The 12,087-nt window shown below is 35.7% G+C and overlaps 1 protein-coding gene across 2 annotated transcripts in view; it reads right to left on the bottom strand.

The window, feature by feature from the left end:
• FSTL5 (follistatin like 5) overlaps positions 1–12,087 on the bottom strand; it is a 268,652-nt gene that overhangs the window by 241,721 nt on the left and 14,844 nt on the right. For both annotated transcript variants that reach the window (XM_030947751.1, XM_030947752.1), the window contains exon 2: positions 3,011–3,149. In XM_030947751.1, the coding sequence (XP_030803611.1) occupies positions 3,011–3,133 (123 nt within the window). In that variant the 5' untranslated portion in view covers positions 3,134–3,149. The remainder of the gene's footprint in view (positions 1–3,010; positions 3,150–12,087) is intronic.

Here is a 12,087-nt window from a genome sequence, read left to right as displayed (position 1 = left end):
CCACCTGCCTGTTTATACCTGGAAATCTCAGAGCATACACTCTTTCGCTGAAGACATTGCATAAACATTGGTCTCTGTCAGAGGCATGCAAATTACAAGAAGAAAATTCATTAGGATGCTAAAAATACTTCCTAACAATATCAGGTGGGAACCTAGGTATTAACAAATTGCTCACATTACTTCAGCAGCAATGCAAGAAGACTCCCAAATGGAAAGTACCTTACAAACTTTTCCAGTGTTTTGACAAATGAAGAACCAAGGATTACCTAGCTCAACAAGAAATTCACATGCTGTTCAGACATAGCCTAGTACTTTTCAGCATAATAACATAAATGTAAGTCGTGGCAGATAAACAAGGGAAGGGGACTGAAAACAACTTGGAGGAGTACTTTGTAATAATCATTCTCAGTTCTGGTTCAAGAGAACTCATCTCTTCCTGGGTTTGAATATTTCATATATACACAATGCAGTCACACATTTGATCTTCATTACCATTATAACAGCCATAATAATGAACATTACTATAATTAATGGTGAATTATAATGAAGCACATAATCAAAGAACATTAGGACCTTTGGAGATCACCCTGTCACATCTCCCTGCTCAAGCATGGTCACCTATGACAGGCTGTCCCAGACCATGTCCAGACAGTTTTTAAACATCTGCAAAGATAAAGATTCAACAAGCTCTCTAGGCAATCTGTTCCAGTACTCAAAGTAAAATAATGTTTTCTTATGCATAATTTTTTTTCTATTCATAAAGCTTTTTCCATAGAAATGCTGTTCTTATGTTTTCAGATTATCATATATACAGACTAAATTCCTGCTTGTAATTTCTATGCATGAGAAGCTGAAATCGTTCATAATCCCTTTTAAAACAATACAGCCTTTATGATATGAATGCCTGTTTCCACCACAAACACAATCATTATTTCAAGATAATACCTAAGTACCAACAGGATTGCTTTTCCCTGCAGGCTGACATTTAAAGTTGCTCTGGTTGGACTATTGTTCAAGTCAGATAAATTCCCCTTTATAAAAGCAAGAGAGATTAATCTTCTTTTTCCTTTTTTTAATCTTTGCACACATAAACTTGCATACATATTGCCTGATCAAAGCAAATATAACTGCATATATTCATTATCATCTGTTTGCAGTAAGAATTCTATCAGCATAACTTAATCTAAGCACTTGATTTATTAAGTGTTTGATTGAAGCAGAAAGTTTTTTACCATATTATTTACATTTTGAGTATGCCTATCTGTGCCAAAGTTGGTTTTAAAAATTGACTTTAGAAAAGTTTTCCATTCCTAGGGGATTTTTTTATAGAAACATATGTCCCTAATACCAAAAGCTGAACTATACTAAACCAATTTTTATCTAGACATATTGCCTAAGGAAAATCCCACCAAATTTTTCAATACAAAGTTTTATATCAAGTTTTAATTATTTGTATGTTATTTGCGTATGTCTAAGTGTGATTCCCCCAATATTAAACTTTAAAAGCTTATGACACCCTATTCCAAGAATTAAATGAGAGTTATCAGCATATTAAAAGTATAATTAAGAAATAGCAACACATGAATAGTTCCACATACATTCATTAAGACCAGAGACCATCTAATGTCACATATAATGGTAATTATACCCCATATTTTGTCCTTCATTGCTCTCACAGTCTTCGTGGTTTTATGCTGGGGTCTTTTGCACATGTGATTTCTCTCTCATATGATTTATTCCATGGTTTCATTACTATTCTCTCTCTTCCTTCCAGATTTCAAAGTACTTTTCTTGTCCTATTTTATTTTAGTTTGCTTACAGCTGTCAAATGGAAATAAAGTGACGAGACAAAGTCTTGAATAATACTCAGCATAAAGACCTGTGTGCTGATACAGTTACTGATTTCCTTGACTGTGGCCTGTTTCAGTCTTATTCTGACTGAGAACATTCCCTAGAGGGTGCATAATTGTATGATTTTAAGATTTTACTTTCTATCTGTTAAGAAACTTTTTGTATTTAATCTACATAGCATACATTAATTAGCTAATAGGCAAGTATTTTACTTGTTTGAGAACTCATGCTGTCAGTTCCTCTTTGTATGCTGAGATAAAATCACACAATATTGGGTTTTTTTATTAAACTGAGGACCAAAAAGAAATATTTTTCATACTTTACAAAAAAGTACTGAGAAATAAAACTAGCAGTATCTTGAAACATTAATAGAAACTAACATTTAGGATTTCTGGCTATAGTTCAGACCTTTTACTCGTAGGACAAAAATTCAGAAGGGTGAATTTTTTTTATCATCTCTGTTGGCCTGACTGTAGGTCTTAAGGCACCTAAGATGTTGCTCCCATGACTACCATGCCAAGAAAGAATTAAGTTGATCAGAACTAGGCTAACTTTAGACAGCCCATGGAAATATTATAGCCTTTTCCCTTGTTTTACAGAACCACCACAGAAGTTTCCCTTTTAGCTACCAGAAGAAGGGCAGCTGAGAACTGTTTTGGGAGTCCTGGATTCATGACAAAGGAGCATCAGGTGGGCAAAATTTGAATGGCATGTAGTAGTCGAATATGGGAACCGTTTAACTCAAAAAACATCTGCACTTTGCCATGGTCCAAAACTGCTAAATTCAGCATGCGCTGGGAATATCTACCTCTTGCAAACAAGCTTCTATTTATCAGTTAACTTCAACACCATTCTTCTTTGATGGGCAGTTTCCCTGTATGCTGCTTGGACTAAAATTCACTGAGGACTGGGGCAAGTCATTGCCTTAAGCAGATGCTGACAGCTGCTTTAAGAGAGAGCCTCTCCTGGCTCCCCCCCTGAGTTTCTGCCAATATAACTAATTTCTAGTTTTTGAAGCTAAAACAGATCTTCTCTCATTCCCTTTGAAAAAGTTAATTTCAGAACATTACTCCAATAAACACAAAATAGACAAGGCCAGAATGTAGTTTATCCCTTGACCGTGGAAGGAAAGGAAGAACTATTAGAGAATAATCCATACCTTGTGTCGTAATCTTACTAGGGGCTGATAGGGCCTAAAGTTGTATCCTTCCTTGACTGGCCACCCCTCTGCTCCCAGCAAAATGCATCCAAGAAGTAAAACAGTGGACCACCACATAAACATCTTTACAGGTCTGTTCCTGTGAAAATAAAATGAACAAGTTCAGAGATGCAATATTACTTTAGCATAAACTGTATAATAAAGGTTTAAAATACTGACAATCTAATTGTGGACTTGAATAAATGCAGTAGATATAGGACAATCCGTCTGGCACAACAGCAAAGAGAAAAAATGGTGGTAGTATTTGGGACAGCAGTAATGTGCTGAACTGAGAATTTTCCTATCACTATTCAATACTCATATGAGGGAGTCACTGAGGAAACAACCAGGAAAAAAAGAAAAGACAGAACATAAAAGAAAAGCAGTGGTGAAAAATGCAGTAAGTTTTCTCAGATGAAAGAAAAAAAACTTATCATCAATCACATGTTCATCAACTTTTTATTTTAAACATGGCCTCTTGTGATGCACTATTCACAACCTAAAAGCTTATAATAATCATACTCACAGATTTATAGATACATATGGCATGAGAGCTACCTTGTATGGTTCCTAATGGATGTACACATATACATTGCATAAGTGGTTTCAGAACCTTTGAGAGATATGCAATATTTATTATTGATATTCAGCATTTGTGTTGAAACCATCATGTTAAACAGACAACACAGCAAACACATCTTCATTACTTCAAGATACTCCCAAGTCAGTCTGCTAGTCTATATTATTTAATCCTGCATTATGGGGCAGAGATTAGCCACTTTCATGCATGAGTGGAGTTTTTTTTCCCCTTTCTACTTTGCTTTTAGTTGACTCAGCCTGCCAGTGTAGAAACCTCTGATAAGAATCAAGATATAGAGGAATAAGTACAAAATATCATAAGAGTGCCCTAGCAGCCCAGACTGTGCACCGAATTTTGAAGTCTTGCCTGACATTTTCTTTTCTATGGGAAATCATCTGAGCATAAAATGTGAACAAATTGGGGATCACTTAATATCCTGTATCATTTACAGTCATGCTCCTGGCAATACTGTTACACAAACTGTGGTTTTGATTCCTATCATTCTTCACATAGCAGTAGTCTTCACAGTCACCTGAAGGCAGAGAGACTGAATAGAATTAATTCCTGTGGAGATATTACATGTAGTAAATGGACTCTACTCTTACCTCTATTCACAGTCTCAGTAACAGACCCTTCTTAAGTCTGCTACCCTTCCCGGGGGACTACTCTACCAAACTTGGTGAAACCACTACAGGTCTGTTTCATCCTCATTCCAGCTGATTTTCACCAGCCTGCCTTGCCTTCACGCTTGTAATTCAAACAAAAGATTGACATTAATACACCATACTACTTTGACATCACTTACCTTTTGTTCCACCAAACCCAATCTCAGTCTAGCTCTCCCTATTAATCAAACTTAACGTTTCGTCTCATTTATCATTACTTTTTCAACAGTTTCCACTTCAATTACCTTTCTTTGTCACTCCAGCTTTTCTAATATACATAGTAGAAGTATCTCTCTTAGGAGAGCTTGCACAGAATACATTAAGCAGAGCATTATTTGAAACACAGAAAACAGGCTCTATTACAGAGGGATATTTTACACAAATAACTCAAGGCTTGTTCTTCTACACCTGCCCAGTAACAGGATATTATAGTGAGGACTGGAAATGACACAGTGAAATTTTTCTTCTCAGTCTTCCACCAAAACAGAAGAGCTAACCAGGTGTTCTGGTGGATCTTTGCTAGGGTATTATTAGAACTAGTCTAGCTTACTGACAGGAAACACCAAAAAAAGACTGCTTCAGAACTCAGAGGATTCAAGTACATTATGGTATGGCATTTTCCTTCACTGACTATGTTAGTTCTCAGTATCACTGTTACTGCAAAAGTAAGTCCATAAAAAAAAAAAACAAAAAACCCCAGAACAAAAGAAATATGAAAAATCAGAATCTTGATTTTTAATCTCAAAGAAAACATCTATTTGCACTTGTTGAAATTTATTTTTTAAATACTTAATTGTTGACTTTCAAGGCCAGAATCAGATTTGTTTAGCACTTGTGCATGCTAAGACTAGCATGGTTGAAACTTTGTCCCCTTTGTGCACTTCTGGAATACCTCTCTGTACAATGAAAATTTGGTTGGAAAACAGTCATCTCACAGAAGGTTTTAAGAGCAGCCACATTCCACCACCCTCCCTCAAACTGAATAGATTTTAGTCTCATGTGGTGTAAAAGAATAGAGTCCTTATAGTTTGGAAAATTGTTTGACCTTGAAAGGCTCATGCTTTGTACTTGTACAGAACAGAAAATTATTACATGCTCAGTTTCTGACTTCATTGCCTGATACTTGGATGAACACTTACAACACAAATTTTAAAAGTAAGCTTTTTGGACACATGCCACCTAAAATCCCAAAAGTATGCAGAGTCTATGCAGTTATTTTTTGCCTTTTTAGAATTTAAAAGATCCACCTTTTTAAGTAGCATACATTTTCTATTGAATTTATTGGATATCTTAAATGATTTTTTTTAACTATTACAAAAAACACAGTTCTCCTTAATACAGTACTATTATGAAGCCTTTATTTTAAGAAAAAAAAATTATCTGTCCTAAGGACTTACATTTGTTAGTGAGTTGAACTAAGATCAGGAATAAAAATGACTTTTCAAAGCCTCATTACAACTCCAGATTTTGGTGCTGCATACAACCGAACAGAAAGAAATAAGGTATCAAGACTATATATTCATGTTGCCTAAAACTGCCTCTTTCTTATTTCTACTTGAAGGTACAGCCTAAATTATCAGCAAAGAGGGCTTTTAATTTTATTTTAATATTGTATTATCAATAAATCAGAAATTTTTTTGAAAAATTGTTATACATTCTGAGGCAAAATGACATATTTTTGAACTCAAATTTACATTAATGATCTAGACCCTCTACTCATTATTATAATCTAGCAGAACTTGATCTTTCAGTGTTAAGATAACATTATTCTCTAACTTCATTAATTACATATTTCTGAAAGAACTGCTTCTAGGTTATTATTATATGTCTACTTTTATTTTCACTGAAGACTGTTGCCTCTTTATACTCATATAACCATGTTTGGAAATCTGATTCGTTTACTTGGCTCTCTTTATTTTCTCTTTAAGTAGATACTCTGCATTTTCCTGTTTCTTTCTCTGCACATTTCTCACTTATAACATAGATTATAGGTTAAAATGAAAAAAAACTTAAAAATTATAAAATATTCCAGTACATATTTTAACTGTAGATATTTTAACATATATATATGATTTTTCTGCCAGTAAATACTGAACTGAAATTCTTAAACAACTACTAGCAGTAACTCCATATCATCCATTTTATTAATGAAAACAGTTAATTTACAGCTACTCATTGCACGTAAATAATTAGAGGGTGGGCTTCTCCCCAGTTGCACACAAATAAGTAGGGTGCTGAGTTTCTTTCCTCAATGTGCACTAATTCTTATTAACAATGAGCTTAATGCACTATCTTAGCATCAAATTGATTGGCGTTGTAGAAGTCTTATGTGCTATTTATCATCCTTAGATTTTCCTCATGAGCTGAGGAGGAATAGAATGAAGGATGTGGAACAGATAATGGTTGTTCCTTATTTCTCACTGTACAGTAATTTCACCAGTATCAAATTTAGATTTTCCTTTCTGATTCTCAGAAGGCTCTGTCATTTCACTTTTTAGCCCATTTCCAGAGCATTCATGAATCTGATGTACTCTGCAGTTTTCTCACTATTGATTTCATTCCATTTCAGTTAATTCTGATTTTTTTTTATAAATTGTAATCTATAAGAGGATCTTTTATTCTGTGTCAAGTTTATACCTTAAAACTCTTGGATGAGAAGCACTGCTCAGAGAGCTATAGCTTCTGAACTGACAAAAGGAATACCTTAGGATATCTCACTTGCCTTTTTTAGGTAAGGGAAATGGGACCCTTAAATAATTTTCAGAGAATTTTTTTTTAAGCAAAGAAAACTACACGAAAAGTTCACAGCATTTCCACCATCACCCTGATGATCAGATAGTCACTGCTGAGTTAGAGACAATTTCTTATAATTCTTAAGGAAATGTAATGGAAAACCTATATCTCCCTTTTCTCTCCTGCTAGTGCTTTTCCAATACTTTTCCAATACTTTGTGGAAAACAAACAAAATCCCAGTTCTGACGCCCTACTTATGAATATCTAATAACGATTAGTATATTCTACAATACCATAGTGAGTGCTTCCTCTCAAAGTTATTATGATTTCTAAATCTTCTCATCAGTTCATTGGTAATATAAATTTTGTTCTTTCCCTAACTTTTTCTTGTTGGACTAGGAAAGAGGTTGTTGCTATGAGAGTTTAGCAAATGCATAATAAGCACTGCTTTACCTGTCCTCATGCTGCAATCTTCAGAGAGAAGATTGAAAAGATATCATATTTTACATAACCAGTTCCAAATGTAACAATGTGCATTTATGGTGTACTAAAAAAATATAACCAATGTAACCTGGCTTAGCCAGACTTTATATAGAGAGTTAAAACATATACCCAGTTACAAGAATGCCCTATTTTAAAATGCATACATACTTAAAATTAAGAACTTGGCCATTTTTAAAGTTTTTTTTTTTCCAAAATTTCAGCTGTTATGCCCTGTTCTGTGTTGATAAATGGTGACTAGCCAGGATATCTGGCTTTAAGAGAAGAAATATCATTCATTTGAAAATATAAATATTCCACCTCAATAAACTGATATGATCAACTTAACGCCCCTACAAAGTATAACAAATGAAATCTTAAATAATGGCCCAATCACTGCATTCCTCCTGCCTTTAAAAGAAAAGATATAGCAGATATTAACATGGAATTATTTGAAAGGTCAATTTCAACATATCAAGGAGTAGTACTGTATGCTCTCAGGAAATGTCAGTCTCTGTCTTTTGGATATTATTAATCTGAAAATAAATAAGAATAAAATTAATTGTCTGTTTTGTGAGGATCAGAAAAAAGACCATAAGCTATGTCACCATATTCAGTATTATTAATAGGTTTATAATACAGCCACAGTAATAAATATAAACCATGCTTCATTGCCTGTGACTTTGAGGATTTTATTGCATATCATGATGGACATAAATAACCAGGCATGAAAGAATACACTGCTACCATTTCTTAAGATGCTTTTGTCTACCCTTATGGTTTCATGGCAGAAAGGTAGCAGCAAAGAAAGTATTTTCTTGTGTAGAGAAAATTATACTGCATTAGCTTTGAATGAACAGCAGAAGTTTTAGCTAAAAGCATGTCTTTTCCCATTAGCCTGCCTCTACTCTACCCTAGCGCCCACATCTTCACACACAGCCTGCCTTCAAAAACCTTACAACAGTTATCTTTACACCAAATGGGGCTCTTACAAAGTAGTCCACAGTATCATATTCTCTTATGAATATAGCTGTAATCCATATCCAGCAATGTTTCTGCTTGTCAAAATGCACCATGGAAAGCAGATCACAGTGTCATGGGGGCAGCTCTCAACCCCACGACTTCCTGACAGCTTTTGAGCACTGCACACTTCATGCTGCCACCTTCCAGTTCTCCTCCAGAAGTAGCAGCTACACTCTGAACCAGAGTGGTTAGGTCACCTTAACTATGTACAGCAGGCTTGGGGCTGGCAGCAGTGAAGTGCAGCGCTGCCACGGCAGCCAGCAGCTCGTACATCTGTGAACCAATCTGTTCAGTCTCTCAGCTGCGGCTTCATGTGGCTACAGCCACTCACTGTGCAGGCACATGCTCTTCATCCTTCACCCACCAAAACAGGCTGGCAAGTCATTTCAGAACAGCCAGCAATGCCACTGACAGCTCATGTGCTGGAACACACAGGATGAGAAACACGTTTTTTAAAATATCTCACAAAAAGCCCTCGTCATGCCAGATGTACCCTGCCTTCTGCAGACTCCTGTCCATCTCTCCCTCGCTCCTTTCCTGATTTAAACTGCAAAATCATCATGCTGCATAAGCACAAGGTGGAGGGAGGCCCTTGAACTCCTGTACTAGTGCACTTGGTCCTTGTGCAGACCTTACAAACAGGTCAGGTTGCTCCAAGGCAGGTACGTCCAGGCGCCACTGTGGTGAGCAGCCAGCACAAGGCCAGAATTCCCTGCCTTTCCCTGTACTGCCAGGTGCTGGTGGGTAAGGGCAGCAGCCAGGCAGCCCATCCCCTTTCTGTGGGGGGGTGCAAGCAAGAGCCATTTGCCCAGGGTTTTCTAGAAGGGCTTCTTTGGAATTGGCCCTTAAGATTTACAGTGCCTCATGTGAACCTGTACACAAGTGGCCTGATCGTGCCAGGGCCATTTCTGAAAAGTTCCTGAAATGCAGATACAGCAAGGACACTTATCTTGACACTAAATTCATGCTCTAATTTTATCTTACCATTTTCAGTATATTTATTTATTTATATAAAGGATGACACCCAGATGTCTTAATGTTAGCAACCCCAGTTTCAATGAATTATAATAAAATGAGAAATGGAAATTTTAAAACCTTCCTATAAGTTCTTCACATGATCTCATAATGTCTTTAATATTTCAGAAAGAAGAACAAAATGAGAGTACTATAGTTCATATATCTCAGAGGAGCTTTGTTGTAAGGGTTCTAGTTGTGTGTATTAATCTATTTTTCTCCCAAGACTTCAGTATCAACCTCAGGGTGATTTCAGCATCACTGATATATGCAAGTGCTGGTTTATGGAGGTTATACTGTTAGTGAGGTGATCTCTTTCTTCCCTCATTAAGCAAACTCGTCACAGCTGGTTCCTCAATATCCCAGAGGATTAATGTTTACAATCATGGCAGTATCTGAACTGATGGGAATTCAGCCACTTTATATTATGAAACCAGAAACAGAAAACCTGCCAGCTTAGAACTCAGGTAAATATCTTGGTAGTGTTAATATTTTACGTGATTTGTAAATTGTCACCTAGCATACCATTGTGTAGCTGTGTCCTTCGCACATGCTAGAGAAGATAAATATTTTGGTTTTCAAGTTTTTAATGTTTTTCTTCTAAAATCAAACGCTACTAACATTAACTAAATGTAAGAAGAAACAACAGCTGTTGGCACTTCCATAGTAAATTGTTAAGAGCCCATCTGAGAAAAGACATTATCCTAGAAAAAGCAAAATGGCCACTTAAGATACAATTTTTTTAAACAGGTGAGATGCTAAATTAAAGATTAAAATTCTCCATATTTGCTGTGATATATTATCCACCACCCTTACTTCTCTCTTTTGTCATTCAAGAAAACCTTGACATTTGGTAAAACAGTAGTTACCAGCAAAACCATTGAAACTTTTGTATTATTGAACTCCTTGGATGAATGCTAAACCATGATACGTCTGTCATTAGTTCCAATAGCCATGAGAATTTAAAGAATCACTTTCCATTAAGTATTCTGGTTAATGTTATGACTTTATCCCTTTACATCTATGAAACTCTCTGCATTGAAGTGCTGTAGCCAACAGAGATGGATCCCATCTTTTTTACCCAGAGAAAGAGATTCTTCCATAACTCAGCTGCTTTAAACCCAATCCCCCTGGAGATTGTTCCTCAAGATCACCATGAAAATGGCAAGATCAGAACAGATGGGTTTGAGTTTTTTGCCTCTAATCAGCTTTGAAATAACAAAAGAATTATAAAGGAGTGTAAATTATAAAGGAAACCAAGTCCTAAACCACAAAAATGTAAAGAGAGAAGGTAGTTAGGGACAGGGGAAGTAGCATTTCAGCAGTCTTCATAAGATGGTGAAGGTTACTAGAGTGCTTATCAGCAAGAGATGTGACATGGGAAAGTCTATGACATGTAAGAAACCATGAGCTCCTGAAACACAGAAGAACATGGATGCACTCTGGCGTGATGGAGAGGAGTATGCACAGCAGTACAAACACTGACAAGAAACATGAAATTATCAAACTGCAGAGAATAAAGATGCGTGTGGATTTTGGTGTAATTGGATTGAAGCACAGTTCAATCAGTAACCAAACAGACCGATGAATGTTGCAGCTATTTAAATAAACATGGACTATCTGTAGCTGAGGGCAGTTTGTCCTTATCAGGATTGAACCAAAAATACATTTGCCCTCCAGTACTCTCCCCCAGTGCCCACATTAATATAATTAAGCTAACTATAGATGAAATCCTGACCCAATTGACAACCTGAAAACAACTCTAAAATCTACATTTAATATGTTTGGTACAGAATTTCACCCTATTTATAGGATTTGGTTGCAATGAACATTCACAAGAATGGAAACAAAACTTTAAAATAACTCTGTTAACTAAAATGAAAAAAATTCAAAGTTGCTTGTTATTGTTTTTGGAAAAAAATCTATGTCTATTCATACAGGTTCACGGAGCTATACAAATAAAGTGTTCTGTACTTGAATGGCCAAACTAGTTACAGGTATTTTCTCTTTTTCAATTTAACTGCTGTGGAGTTTTTTGCCTCTGTCCTTTCCTGCTTTGTGGTGACTCAACTCTCTTTCTTCTTTATTATCACAAAGGTCAACTTTCTTCATGAGCCTCAATTCAGAACAATCAGAAAGAAATACAGAAAATAGCACTTGTTTTGTCAGTCATAAAGCTGGCATAGGCTCCTAGTGCCATGTGCTTGGATGTTTAAGTCCAAGTCTATAAAAGAAGGATTTTCTTACCTTATATAAAAAGAAATTAACAGACTGACAAAAATAGGAAGTAAACACACACCCTTTCTGAGATCTGATAGAACAAAAAAACTTCACCGCTATTGTACCTGATTAAAAAAAATAAATTGACTCTGACAGCTGACTCGGTCATTTGTGTTCTACAATCTATATTAAATGCAGTTCATTATTTTAGTACACAGTAATTTTCCTAGAAAAAATGCAGTCTTATTTAAATTTTGCAAAGATATTTTCAATCAAACAATGCATTTCTCATATTGTATGCTTATGACCCCGTTCAATAGGAT

The sequence above is a fragment of the Camarhynchus parvulus genome, chromosome 4 (genome assembly GCF_901933205.1).
Source record: "Camarhynchus parvulus chromosome 4, STF_HiC, whole genome shotgun sequence".
Lineage (NCBI taxonomy): Eukaryota > Metazoa > Chordata > Aves > Passeriformes > Thraupidae > Camarhynchus > Camarhynchus parvulus.
This window is presented reverse-complemented; position numbering and strand designations above follow the sequence as displayed.